We start from the raw sequence: 14665 nt of genomic DNA, 5'->3' as shown, positions 1-14665 counted from the left end.
GCAAAAAAATATCGGGCAAGAATTCATATGTGGTTGGAGAAGATGATGCAATAGCATATCAATCTAAAACCTGAGATATTCCTGTTGGGGATTCTACCAGAAACTTAGTAAAGAAAATGTATATTTGATTATTCATGTAATAACTGCAGCCAGAATTGTATTTGCACAAAATTGGAAGGGTGAAGAGATTCCCTACAGATGAAAATATGATTAAGAAAATATTAGAATGTGCAGAAATGAATAGATTAACACTTGCAATTAAAGGTATTTTCACATAAAATTTATCTCTAACCTTCTCCCGTATCAGTAACAATGCATTTCTTATATAATGTCTATGAAAGTATGTATGTATCTTACTTCTACCATGCCATCAAAAGGCATGCCATCCCAGTTGTAAATCATGCCCTTCCAGTGTTAACAACCTTGTATTTCTTAATTCAATCCATTCTTTCAACCATGTCAATGCTGCTGCTTGATAGTATAATTCCCAGTTTGGTAAACCAAATTCCCCTTATAGTTTCGTGTCTTGTTGCAACATTCTTAAACTTATTCTTACTTTTTTCCTTTGCCATATAAATTTCCTCATAATAATATGAAGAATTATTCCTAATAATTATCCTTATTAAGATATTGAAAGTAAGTCTTTTCAGAGTTTGTTGGCAACTGCAGCATACTGCTGGCTCATACTTAAACCTACATAATTAGCCGAGATTAAAGATGGCTAGTTTTTCGACACTGATTCTTCTTCACCTTTAATGGTTGCACAGAGGATTAAAGCAGGAGCAACTGCTTTGGGTGGGGTGGTGGACTAGATGACCTCCAAGATCCCTTCCAACTCTGTCCCACTGACCTCCTTCCAGGCCATTGTGAGATAACAGTTGGGGGAAGGAGGAGAGTGTGTCCTATTGGCTGAGGGATGTGGGCGGAGCCCAAGGCGGCAGGTTCTATAGGATCAAAGAGGTCCACCTTCTGCTCCAAGGAACAGAGAGACCTTGGAGACAAGGCTGAGTTGGAAGTTCCATCTTCTTGAATCCCTCCATCTCTTCCGTGCTCCTGGTTGGGTCTCTAATCCCTCTTCTTCTTCTTCCTCCTCCTCCTCCTCTTGCAGAACATGAGTGATTTTCACCTGGACTTGAGTCCCCTCAAAGAGCCTCTAGGTTTCATCAAACTTCTTGAGTGGGTGAGTCGGTCTGAGAAGGAGGTTCATGCATGGCTTCCCTTGAGGAGGTCTTCTGCAAACTCTCTATGCGTGTATGTGAATATGCACCCCAAAGCTGCGTGTTTGCAAGATGTCCTGAACCTCAAAAGCGAGCAATTGTAATTTTAAGGTCTTGCAGACTTTCCTCCTTTGGATAAATTCAAGGAAATCGGATTAATTCAGTTTTAATGGGGAGTAAAATGGTGGTAGAAATAAATGGAGATTCTCTCTCTCTTGCAAAGCTTTAGTAGAATAGGATACCAAATGTTTTCTAGGCCGAAAAGGCTGTTGAGGCCTGTATTTTTTTTTTCTTTCTCTGCTCCAGAAATGCTATAGTTAGTAGTTTCTCCTCTGTTGCAACAGCTTTCTTTTGCTAGGCCCTGGTGCAACTAACTTGTTTTTTTTTTCCTTTTCTGTCTGGTCTATAAAATCCCCTTTAACATATTTATTCTCTTCCAAGTGGGGTTCTCTTTGTAATCAGATTACAGGGTTGGAAGGGACCTGGTAGATCATCTAGTCCAACCCAAACAGGAGATCCTACACCATTTCTGACCAATGGCAGCCCACAAGAGATTACAGATCTGTGTGAATAGGCATGGCTCTTGGTTCAAAATGTTAAATGGTAGGAAAAAATTCCCCCTATATTTATTTATATGTTAAATTTCTCTTGCTGTTGAGCTACTCCCGGCAGTTTACAACAACGGAGAAAGGGAGACAAGCGTAAACATAACAGCCGCAAAAGAAATAGAACAATAGAAATGAACAACGAAAAAGAATTGAGAATAAAACGATAGGATAATAAAAGATGAAAGAGCAGGGAGCAAAGCGGGGGAGAAGTAGGTTTACTGTCAACCTAGTAGCTACCTCCAGTGTGGAACCCCTCCTAATCTAACCCTTAAACCCTTGTGTAGGAGTTTCTTGGTATTTGTAAAAGCTGAAAGCTTAGAACATGGTTCAGCATACGTTGTGTTAAAGTTGCGGCATCACACTGCCCAACCTTTTCCTATTTTATGGCTGGCAAATATTTCTGACAAAAAAGCCAGGTTACTCGTGTGGTGTGTACATGCTGAGTTCTTATTTGACTGCCCTATAAGCTGGGATCCTGCATCACGATAGGCTGTGGTGTGTCGCAGGCCCTGATAAACCATAAATAATGGTTTGTGTAGGCCACAGCTTGGTACTTGCATCAGTTTGAGTCAGAGCCTCACAGAAGCACAATCTAGCATAGTCTGTTGTATAAATTTAAAGGTAAAGGGTAAAGGTTCCCCTTGCACATATGTGCTAGTCGTTCCCGACTCTAGGGGGCGGTGCTCATCTCTGTTTCAAAGCCGAAGAGCCAGCGCTGTCCGAAGATGTCTCGGTGGTCATGTGGCCGGCATGACTCAATGCCAAAGGCGCACGGAACGCTGTTACCTTCCCACCAAAGGTGGTCCCTGTTTTTCTACTTGCATTTTTTACGTGCTTACAAACTGCTAGGTTGGCAGAAGCTGGGACAAGTAACGGGAGCTCACCCCATTACGCGGCATTTGGGATTCAAACCGCTGAACTGCCGATCTTTCTGATCGACAAGCTCAGCGTCTTAGCCACTGAACCACCGCGTCTCCTATATCTATCTATATCTATCTAGCTATCCACACAGACACACACACTCCACACACTGTTTTTTAACCAATATTGTGCCTGGTTGTATTCATAACATATAAGAGAAGAGCAGGCAGAGTTAAGTGTGTCATCAGCTTAGAGTCATTATGTTGCCACAAATGGTTCTAAGCCCAACCTTCTTGAATTCCATTGACCCATCTCTGGTGCCAATTTAGTACTGAATTTTCTTGTGTATAGGCCTGTACAATGCAACCTTTTTGAACTGCAACTTAACATATGGTCCTCATCCTTGCACTTGACACGCAAAATCAACAACAATTCTTCCCGCTAAAGCCTAGAGCCAGTGTAATGTGGTAGTTTGGGTGTTGGGCTAGAAATCAGATACCCATAAGTTCTAGTCCTTTTGATCGACAAGCTCAGTGTCTTAGCCACTGAGCCACAGCATCCCTGTTATATAAATTTAGCACAGGCCAAATGTTGTAATTTTCATTCTAGGCAAATGGCTAATGTGCGAAGTCATTTGATATGAAAACTGAGTCCAATCATCTGCAAAATCCAGGTTAATAATTAAAACTCCAGCAAAATATTTGACGTCTTGCAAAAAATGAACTTGGGCACTCTTCTTGTTCCTGATTTTTAGACCCTAAAGGGCATTTTTAACCAATTGGGGCTCAGTTTACATCACATTTTAATCCATTAACACTCATTAGCTTCAGTCATTTTGCATAACTGTGTTTTAACCATGGTTTATTGGGCAAAGTACAACTGGCTGGCTTGATACCACCACCTGAACCATAGACCGTGGTGTCTAGGTTTACATAAGATGTTAAATCAAAGCCCAGCAAAAGGAATTATTGTGTAATAAATTATGGGAATCTAGTCCCTATAACAGGTAGTCTTCGACCACAATTGAGCCCAAAATTTATGTTGCTAAGTGAGACATTTGTTAAGTGAGTTTTAACCCATTTTATGACCTTTCTTGCCACGGTTGTTAAGTGAATCACTTCAGTTGTTCAGTTAGTAACATGGCTGTTAAATGAATCTGGCTTCCCCATTGTCTTGTCAGAAGGTCGCAAAAGGGGATCTCGTGACCCTGGGACACTGCAACCGTCATAAATATGAGTCAGTTGCCAAGCATCCAAATGTAAATCACGTCACCAACGGTCGTAAGTGTGAAAAACGGTCACAAATCACTTTTTCCAGTGCCGTTGTAACTTTGAACGGTCATTAAACAAACATAACAGTTTGAGGGCTACCTCAATTCTAGGGCTACTTGTAATATCTTACCTCATAGTCTTCGGCTGGTTTTTTTTTTAACTTTAGAGTTAAAGATTTCTTGTTCATGCACCCCAATTCGTGCTTGTTGGGCCCGAGAATTTCTTGCTTGAGGCTTTTTTTTTTTTTTAACCCCACCTGACTTTTAATTTCATTTCTTGAGCTTTTGAATTAAAAAAAAAGGAAGCCGTGATTTTGATAAGCGGGTCATTCTTTTCAGCTCTTTCTCTTCTTGCCTTTGCGAATTAAATGCTAGAATCAAAATGTGTGGGGTTTTTTTGTTTTTTTTCAACAGCTCTTTGCGGTGTTTGCGTTCGCTTCTTGTGGAGGATACAAAGGTGTCACCACACTTCTGGTTTCCTGTCACGGCGTGGTGAATAAAACAATAACAGCCTCTTTTAGTTATCCTTTCAGGTGAGTTCCTGGAAAATTTCTCATGAGTGGATCCCCTCAGGATATAGATTGCTAATAGGTTTTTCCATTGTGGCTTGTCCTAAAACAGTGCGTTTTTTTAGCCTTCTCTACCACAGACATTTCTGAGAATCTGATTTTATTTTATTTTTTGTATCTATATATCTCTCTGTCTGTCTCTGTCTGTCTGTCTGTCTATGTATCTGTCTATCTATCTACATCTATCTATGTATCTATCTATCCATCTATCCATCTATCTATGTATCTATCTACATCTATCTATCTATCTATTTCTGTCTATCTATGTATCTATCTACATCTATCTATCTATATCTATCTATCTATTTACATCTACCTATCATGTATCTATCTATGTATCTATCTACATCTATCTATCTATCTATCTATCTAATCTATCTATCTATCTATCTCTACCTATCTATGTATCTATCTCTATCTATCTATCTATCTATCTATCTATCTATCTATCTATCTATCTACATCTATCTATCTATCTATCTACATCTATCTATCTATTTCTGTCTATCTATCTATCTACATCTATCTACATCTATCTATCTATCTATCTATCTATCTATCTATATCTACATCTATATCTATCTATCTATCTATCTATCTATCTATCTATCTATCTACATCTACCTATCTATGTATCTATATCTATCTATCATCTATCTATCTATCTATCTACATCTATCTATCTATTTCTGTCTATCTATCTACATCTATCTACATCTATCTATCTATCTATCTATCTATCTATCTATCTATCTATCTATCTATCTATATCTACCTATCTATGTATCTATATCTATCTATCATCTATCTATCTATCTATCTATCAATCTACATCTATCTATGTATGTATCTTATCTATATCTTTGCTCGTCAGAAGGTCGCAAAAGGGGAATCACATGATTCCGGGTCACTGCAAACGTCATAAATATGGAGCCTGGGGAGGGTGGAAAACGGGTTTACTGGGCCCACCATGCCATTGCATGCCAAAAGCGGGGGGAGCTGTGCGAGCATGTGCGGGTGGGTGGGGCGCATTGAATTATGGGTGTGGGCACGCACGCAACACACACACACACCTGCGCTCCCCCCCCCCCCGCTTTTGGCAAGCGACGGCAAAAAGGCTAGCCATCACTGCTATATATCGTTGTATTAAAATGAATCTGATGGTCAACAATAATTGTGCAACATTAGCACTTTTTAAGTAGTATCTATATTATTTGTCTTCACTTTGGTTTTTATGGCAAGTGAAATGCCAGGAGAGTCACACCGTATTGAATATATTTATAGGTAAATAATAAATATATATATTTTTTTATAAAAAAAGTTTTTAGACAAGTAGACAATATGGATAATCCTCGGACGCTCTCTCCCACTTCTGTTTGTGCAGGTTGAACACAGTTGTTTTCACTCCACCGGATCCCACCCGCTGCAACGGCACTTGGACAGATGTCTACCTTGTGGGCAACTTCTCCACCTCGGCCCAGTTCTTTGTCACATTTGGAGTCCTCATCTTCTTCTACTGCATGACGGCCCTGGTGTTTTACCTTGGCTATATGCACGTCTACCGGAATGGTAGCAATTTCCCAATGATCGTAAGTCGTTAAGGTTCAGGTTGGATGATAAAACAAGACATTAACAGATTAACAGAGTTGGAAGGGACCTTGTAGGTCGGGGATGGCGAACGTATGGCACGCGGAGCCATATCGATGGGTACGTGAGCCAGCTGATTTTCGGGCCTTCTGGGCCCACTGGAAGTCGGCAAACAGGCCATTTCCGGCCTCCGGGGGGGCTTGGGAAGGCCGTTTTCACTCTCCCCAGGCTCCTAGAAGGGCTCTGGAGCCTGGGGAGAACAAAAAACGGGCCCACCAGGCCATCGCGTGCCAAAAACGAGGGGGGGGGTCGCACACACATGCGCAGGGGCAGGGCACATAGAATTATGGGTGTGGGCACGCACGTGGCCGACCTCCTCGCGCTCCCCCCACTTTTGGCACACGATGGCAAAAAGGTTAGCCATCACCTGCATACTTTTCGCCGTGCCCTAAAGACCTTCCTGTTTCAGCAAGCCGGACTGGCCTAATATGAATTTTAAATGGGTGTATGTGTGTTTTAATTGAGGGCCAAATTATATATATTTGTTTTAATTGGTTTTAAGTTTTATAAATTCATGTGTTTCAATGTGGCTGTACACCGCCCTGAATCCCCCGGGAGAAGGGCGGTATAGAAATCCAATAAACTCTAAACTCTAACTCTAGGTCATCTAGTCCAACCCCCTGCCCAAGAGGAGATCCTACACCAGTGATGGCTAACCTTTTTGCTGTCATGTGCCAAAAGTGGGGGGAGCGCGGGGAGGTCACCCACGTGCGTGACCACACCCATAATTCAATGTGCCGTGCGCATGCATGCACGCCCTCCCCCCCTGCTTTTAACATGTGATAGGCCCATTTTTCACCCTCCCCAGGCTCCAAAGGCTTTCTAGGAGCCTGGGGAGGGCCAAAACAGCCTTCCCCACCTCACCGGAGGCCGGACACAGCCTATTTCCCAACTTCTGATGGGACCGGAAGGCGCCAAAATCAGCTGTCCGGCGCACACATGCGTGCTGGAGCTGAGCTACGGCAATGTTCGCATGCCCACTAATATGGCTCCATGTGCCACTTGTAGCACCCGTGCCATAGGTTCACCATCACGGGTATATGTCATAGTCGTAGCCAGTTCTTTCAGTTCGATAATCTGAAACTTTGATCTATAAACGAAACTGATTTAATTTCATGCTGTTGGCTTCCAGGATTACGTTTTCACTCTCTGTGCTGTCTTTATGTGGCTAGTCAGTACGGCTGCCTGGGCAAAAGCTTTAGTGGATATCAAAATATCGACCGGTCACCGCATTATGGAAGAAATACCGGCATGCAAAATTGATGGATCCTCCTGTGTGTTTGCTTCCGTTACCAGCATGGGAAGTCTGAATGTGTCTGTGGTACGTACAGCATGTCACGTATGGTTTAATAGGGGTGTGGCAGTGGTGAGATTCAAATTTTTTTACTACCGGTTTTGTGGTGGGCGTGGCTTGGTGGGCATGGCAGGGGAAGGATACTGTCGTGACCGAGGCCCACGTAGTGATTACCAAACACAATTCAGTCCTGAACAAGCCTATTTTATTAAAACAGCTGAGAATTCATTCATTCTCAGCTTTAGTCCAAAACTAAATTCTTCATAACCAGTCCTTCGGCCTTATCACCAACCTTTGATGTCTTTGGCAACCGGCCAAAGGCTTTTCTTGGCAAAAACCCCACAAAGTTCAAGAGACGCTGACAAGAAGCACTGGAATCAACGTTGCTTTTCGACAAAGAACCCAACAGCTCGTTGCTGCTCTTTTAAGCCTTATGGGAGGGGCCAATCATCTTCTGGCCTTACTCCTGAGTCGTCCTTTTTTCTTCAGCTGCTCTTGCCTTCTGGCAGCTCTTCTCATACGTGCACTAGGAACAGGCTCCTCCTGTTCCTCTGCCTCTCTGCTGTCCGCCTCTGGAGGCTCCGGAGTCTGCGCATCGTTCCCAGATGGCCCTGGTCCCATCTCTGCTTCCAACACAGAGCCCTCATCTGGGCCTTCATTAGACTCCAGGACTGGCCCATTATCCTCCTCAGTCTCCTCACTGTCCGACTCCGCTGCCAGTTCCGCAGGCTGCTGGCGGACCACAACAGATACTGCAAAATCTCCATTCCTTCCCCACTTCAGGGGAAGGTTACTGCAAAATCCCCATTTCGTCCCAATCAGCTGGGACTCAGGAGGCAGAGACTAGATGGGGGCAGGGCCCATCAGAGGTGGTATTTACCGGTTCTCCGAACTACTCAAAATTTCCGCTACTGGTTCTCCAGAACTGGTCAGAACCTGCTGAAACCCACCTCTGGACACAACCCTGATGTGGCCCTCAATGAAATCAAGTTTGTCCCCTTAAAAATTGTGTAACGTATGCATTGATTCAGTTGTAACAGCAAACTAACCAAGACTTCTGTTCTTGCAGATTTTTGGCTTGGTGAATATGATTCTGTGGGGTGGAAATGCTTGGTTCGTATACAAGGAGACTAGTCTGCACCAATCGAACAGTAATTCTTCAAAGTCAGGATTCTATCCAGCAACATCAGGAATCTGAACAGTTATAGATTTATGCTCAAAACAGCCGCGTTTCATTTTGTTGACAAGTTTGAATACACTGTATTCCAAAATATTTCACGATTCGCTTTCACAAATATACAATTTGGCGGGAGAGGGGGGAAACACCGCCTGGTGTAGGTAGGAAATGAGTCTTTTGAAAGAATTTATTTACCTTAAATTAATACTTGAGTTAAATGCTTGGACAGTGTTGTCATCTTAAGAAAAGAATTTTTGGGGCACAATACATTTTCGTTGTAATGATAAACGGCACTTGACAATTCTTTGCCTGTATCAATCATACTTGTGTTATATTGTACTTAATGTTTTGTCCCAAAGAGAGACTTAAAATAATTGTTGTGCATTCTATTGAGGGTTAGGATTTGGCAAATCCACTGTCTGTTTAAACAGTTGCCTGATTTAAAAAGTTTCCTCCGTACCAAAAAGGTATTTGTGTGTGTGTGTATTTGTGATTTCAGTGTAATTGTTCAACTGCTACTATATATATATAAAAAGAGATTGGCTACAGCTTGAATACTCTGTGATTAATAACTTTATGTTTATCTTTTATCTTTTATTGGATTTGTATACTGCCCTACTCCTGAAGGACTCAGGGCGGTGAACAGCCACAGAATATAATACATAAATACAAAATTTAAAAACAGAATAAAACCGAATTAAACAATTTGGCCGAGACAAATTAAAAACACCCAATAATTTTAAAAACAAATTTAAAATTTACATTTTAAAGGGGAAAGATTTAGGCCAGGCCGGCTTGATGGAATAAAGAAGTCTTGAGAGCGCGACGTAAGGTGCGCAGATCCGGGATCCTCCGTATCTCCGGGGGAGCTCATTCCAGATAGTAGGTGCCCCCACAGAGAAGGCTCTCCCCCTGGGGGCCGCCAGTCGACATTGTTTGGCTGACGGCACCCAGAGGAGCCCCTCTCTATGAGAGCGTACCGGCCAGTGGGAGGCTATTGGTGGTAGCAGGCGGTAAATCTAACCGTTTTGAGTTGATCATCAAACGATCCCCGGTGATCTATTTTAAATTGGAAAAGTTCTTTCTGATCTTGAGAGAATGCAAGTTATACAGAGGGAAGGATTCCAGTCTTAAGAAAGCTATCAGTTACTTCTAAGTTTGACTGTTTAAAACATGGATGCTTAATAACTTCGAGCATTGTCTCTGACATGTACTCCTGTACATTAGATTCGGTTCAGCCTAATAAATTGACATTTCTAGAAATTGGGCCTGTTGTCCTGAAAATATTGCACAGTATAGCACAGGGCAGTGGTGGGTTGCTCCCGGTTCGGAAGAACTGGTAGCAAAACCGGCGGTAGGCTCCGCCCACCACTCCGGATGTCGTCATCAGTGATCTGCGCAGAAGCAAGGCGAGCGCACAAGTGCGATCCCATTGCGAACCGGTGGTAAAGGTAAGTAGAACCCACCCCTGGCACAAGGATGTCAAACTCGATTTCATTGAGGGATGCATCATGGTTGTGTTTGACCTTGGGGGGCCCGGGGTAGGCGTGGCCAGCTTGACGTCACTCGTTTTTGGCCGCAGCTGCCTCCTGCAGCCCTCTGCCAGTAAAAACGGAACCCATGGGGGGCACGCATGAGCTCTGTTTTCGCTGGCAGAGGGCTGCAGGAGGCCGTCACGGCCAAAAATGGAGCCTGGGGGGGGGCTGCACACAGCCCTCCCAGGCTCCCTTTTCGCTGACAGAGGCACCACAGGCCGGGCTGTCACTGTTTACAGGGTGGCCCCGCGGGCCAGATCTCAGCACCCTGTGGGCTACATTTGGCCCACAGGCCTTGAGTTTGACACCCCTGGTGCAGCAGATACTAGCAAATCCTAAAGCAGTTTTGTTTTTGCTCTAGAGCAGGGGTTTCAAACTCAAGGCCCACAGGCCGGATTCGGCCTACGGGTTGCTTAGATCTGGCCCACAGGGCTGATCTGGAAATAGCAGCCCGCAGTGCCTCTGCTAAAAAAATGGGGCGCAGGGTGCCACACCTCCAGGCTAGTTGGCACAGAGCCGTATCTCAAGGCAATTTTGGAAGGTCAAAAGGGTGGGAATGGATCTGTCCTTGGTAGGAAATTCCAAAGGTAAAATTACACATTGTGAGGAAAAAAGGGATACTGCAAGCACAAAGAACTTTACTTCTTACTGCTATTAAAGCTTGGTGTAATACCTCCTTAAATGCTAATTATCCCACACACATAGCTATTTATTCTGGGACTTGTCAGTGCCGTATAAGAGGGAGTCACGACCCTCGGCTGGCGGGGTATGTGTGTGTCAAAAAAGCCAAGATGGCATCCAGAATAACAGGATTTCAGTTCTGCCACCTTTTAAGTGTCTCACAAAGGGAAGACATCTTATTAAAGTCAACACAGGCTGCTGAACAGTTTTTATTCATGTCTTTGACATCCAAAGGCCCTTTCCATGTTGCATAGGGTACCTTAAACCTAAAATGTCTGCTTAGACCTTAGTCCAGGGGTGAAATCCAACAGGTTCTGACAGGTTCTGGAGACAACAGGACAATTTTCATAGAAGAGCAGGCAGAGCTGGGAGTTGGAGTTAAATGTGTCATCAGCTTAGAGTCCTTACGTTGCCGCAAATGATCCAAGCCCAATCCCTCTTGAATTCCGTTGCTTCAGAGTAACTAACACAGAGGTGTTAAATTGTATAAAACCAGACACGTCCACTAGAAGCTAAAATTATAAGACTACATCTGATTTACTTTAGATGTGCCATGCATGCAAATTCATTGGAGAAGGCCATCAAGAAGAAGACGCAAGCAAAGGACACACTGGCTTGATAACATCAAATCACAGGTGAACAACTGAAAGAAGCTGCGCTTGGCAGGGTAGCATGGAGAGCACTTGCCTATAAAGTCACTAGGAGTTGGATACAACACATCCTCTTTTAACGACCCCATACTCCCTTGCAGGGTGGAGTCTGGGCAACTGAATGGAGTTGAGTGTTTACTGGCCGAATGCCCTTCCTGTCGCCAATGCAGAGCTATATATACAGCAGATATATTCTCAGTGTGCCCAGAGAGAGAAATATCTGCCTCTACCTAGAATCGAACTCACGATCGAGCTCCACCTCTAGGCCACCGCACCACTCGAGTCGGACGCAACTGAACGGTTAAAACTACTACTAATCTTCCTATAGAGTTGGTTTCCTGATTTGGTCATTAAGAGGCATCCAGATCAGCTGTTACGTCTTCTGGCCTACAGGACACATTACACCTGCTTTTAAGACTGATTTTGATATTTGGGATATATTTTGGGAGAGGGGATGGGAGACCTGCGTGGGGGAGTGGGTGAAGGTGATCGGTTGCTCGGATGTTCCTCATTTGCTTTCTGCAATTTGTCTAAGGCTGTTGGTCCTAGGTGATTTGATCTTCTGGTTTCATCTTCCATTTGGAATAGGTCACCTGTCTGGTTATTCTTTGGAGGTTTTGTCTGCTTAAGATCTCCTTGATTACCACCAGCTTCTTCTTTCGGTAGATCCTTTTCACCACTTTTTGGAGATCTCGGCTTCTGTTTGAGATTCCCTTCACCACCACTAGTAGTGGTAGCCTCTGCTGTGGGTAGATCCTTTTCACCACTTTTTGGAGATCTCGGCTTCTGTTTGAGATTCCTCTCACCATCATTAGTGGTAGTCTCTGCTTTGGACACACTGCCTTCACCACTCTTGGGAGTTGTTGTTACTTGTGCAACAGAGTCCTTCCCTTTCGTCTTGGAAAGAGCATTGGAGTCTTTCCATCTCCGCGCCCCGGATTTTGAGTTGTATTCATACACTTTGCCAGTGACTGTGGAAGAAACGATTAATTTAAAAATTCGCTTTTAGGGTGGAAGGGATGTGATCAATGATGGGATTCAGCCGGTTTACACTGGTTCACGCGAACCGGTTGTTACATTACACCCACCCACCTCCTATCAAACTGTATCCCGGGCACTGCGCTGCAATGGAGAAATGAGCAACGAAGCGGCCGAATTGAGGGAAAGTGAAGGCCACCTTCCCTCTTTCTTCTCCCTGCTCCTCCTCCTTCCCTTGTGCCAGCCACTCCATTGTCTGTTTCTCCAGCGCAGTGCAGCGCCCAGGATTCACTTTGATAGTGAGCGGGAGGGGGTAATTTAACAATCGGATTTCCCAGAGTCAGGTTGGCCATCGTGGGAGGTTCCTCCCGCATGTGTGGCGGAGCTGGCGGATGGGGATGGGCCACGCCTCCCACGACAGGTAATCTGACCCTGGGCGAATCCCATCACTGGATGTGATGGTTTATTTGATTTGTAATCCCGTATAATCCTACAGGATTATCAGCAGCTAACAACAAAATACAATATATAACACAAAATGCCCATGATAATATAAATAATATATTCACCAATACCGTGTTTCCCCAAAAATAAGACCCTGTCTTACATTTTTTTGAACCCTGAAATAAGCGCTTGGCCTTATTGCCATGCGCTCAAAAGCCCAATTGGGCTTATTATCAGGGGATGTCTTATTTTGGGGGTAACAGGGTAGTAAGAACACCCCAACCAAACTCAAAGCAAAATCAACAAACAGACAAAAACTAAACCTCCCTTTAAACCACCTTCTGAAATGGGACGCCAAGGAGATCCAACTGACCTCAATGGGAAAGCTAGTCAAGAGAACAGGTGTTATTGTAGCAACTTCTCTGGGCGTCTCATCCTCCTGATCTTACAGGACCGGGGTACAATCAAACACTCTTTTTGTACCAATGAATTGACCCAAAAGTGCTTTTCAAAAAAGTAACTGGACTATCTTGGTTATTTTTTTTTCTGCTTCTCATCCAAGAAGCTTCTTCAGTTCTGGAAGTTCAGTTTTCCGCAGCACGGAAGAAGCTTCTTGATTGATCGTTTCAGCACTCGTGATAATTTGACTTTTCTCTTGAACAAATGCGTAAGCGTTGCTATTTGCCTTGGAAGCATAAATCTCTTGCTCTAACAAGACTCAAAGGCTTTCCTCTCAAAACCTTTTCGCTCTTGCTCAGCCTCCTTGTAACATACCTGGGTCTATGGCTTCCCCGTCAAAAATAGGATTTAAGTTGGTCATTTCCTAAAGAGGAAAAACAAAAGGCTAATTTAGTACCGTCAATTAAAGAAATGAGGAAAAATAGCTGACCAGCACGGAATCAAGGAGAATTCTACAATCTGTGTGTTGGATTAAAACAGGGATATCAAACTCGATTTCATTGAGGGCCGCATCAGGGTTGTGGTTGATCTGGTGTGTGTGTCAGTGGTGGGTTTCAAAATTTTTTACTACCGGTTCTATGGGCGTGGCTTGGCGGGCTTGGCTTGGTGGGCGTGGCAGGGGAAGGATACTGTAAAATCTCCGTTCCCTCCCCAATCCAGGGGAAAGTTACTGCAAAATCCCCATTTCCTCCCGATCAGCTGGGACTTGGGAGGCAGAGAATAAGTGTGGGTGGGGCCAGTCAGAATTTTTACTACCGGTTCTCTGAACTACTCAAAATTTCCGCTACCGGTTCTCCAGAACTGGTCAGAACCTGATGAAACCCACCTCTGGTGTGTGGCCTGGGGGAGCGTGGCCAGCTCAACATCACTCGTGTCGGGGGCACTGGTGGTAGCGCTCTGCCAGCGAAAACAGGCTCTCAAGCTCTGTTTTCGGCTGTGACGGCCTCCTGCAACTCTCTGCCAAGCAAAGGCAGAGAGTTGGCAGAGGCACTGCGGGCTGCTCCTTTGCTGTTTCCAAGGAAACCCCGCGGGCCGGATCTAAGTACCCTGCGCACTGGATCCGGCCCACAGGCCTTGAGTTTTGACACCCCTGGATTAAAACATAGTTAGCGTATAATTCAATGGTGAAATTTGTTACTACCGGTTCTGTGGGCGTGGCTTGGTGCGGGTAATGTGACTGGGTGGGCGTGGCCAACTTTTTTTTTTTTACTTTTAAAAGCATTTTTTCTACAACCTCTTCGGCTGAAGAGGTTGTAGAAAAAATGCTTTTAAAAG

General features: G+C 44.1%; 2 protein-coding genes across 2 annotated transcripts in view; one reads left to right on the top strand and one right to left on the bottom strand.

The window, feature by feature from the left end:
- The first annotated feature begins 911 nt into the window (after positions 1 to 911).
- SYPL1 (synaptophysin like 1) lies at positions 912 to 9198 on the top strand. The gene is made up of 5 exons (XM_060692684.2): positions 912 to 1180; positions 4371 to 4489; positions 5910 to 6114; positions 7305 to 7493; positions 8536 to 9198. The coding sequence occupies exons 1-5, from the start codon at positions 1112 to 1114 to the stop codon at positions 8662 to 8664; spliced, it is 711 nt and encodes a 236-aa protein (XP_060548667.2). The 5' UTR covers positions 912 to 1111; the 3' UTR covers positions 8665 to 9198.
- Positions 9199 to 11055: 1857 nt separating this feature from the next.
- The window catches only part of CDHR3 (cadherin related family member 3), a 38020-nt gene continuing 34410 nt past the window's right edge, over positions 11056 to 14665 (bottom strand). The window contains exons 18-19 of the mRNA XM_060692682.2: positions 13706 to 13754; positions 11056 to 12480 (exon numbers count right to left, since the gene is read on the bottom strand). Of these exons, the coding sequence (XP_060548665.2) occupies positions 11921 to 12480; positions 13706 to 13754 (609 nt within the window). The 3' untranslated portion in view covers positions 11056 to 11920. The remainder of the gene's footprint in view (positions 12481 to 13705; positions 13755 to 14665) is intronic.

Source organism: Pantherophis guttatus, chromosome 7 (genome assembly GCF_059756535.1).
Source record: "Pantherophis guttatus breed Tessera chromosome 7, ASM5975653v1, whole genome shotgun sequence".
Classification (NCBI taxonomy): Eukaryota; Metazoa; Chordata; class Lepidosauria; order Squamata; family Colubridae; genus Pantherophis; species Pantherophis guttatus.
Note: the sequence above shows the minus strand (reverse complement) of the source record. Positions and strands in the feature narration are given on the sequence as shown.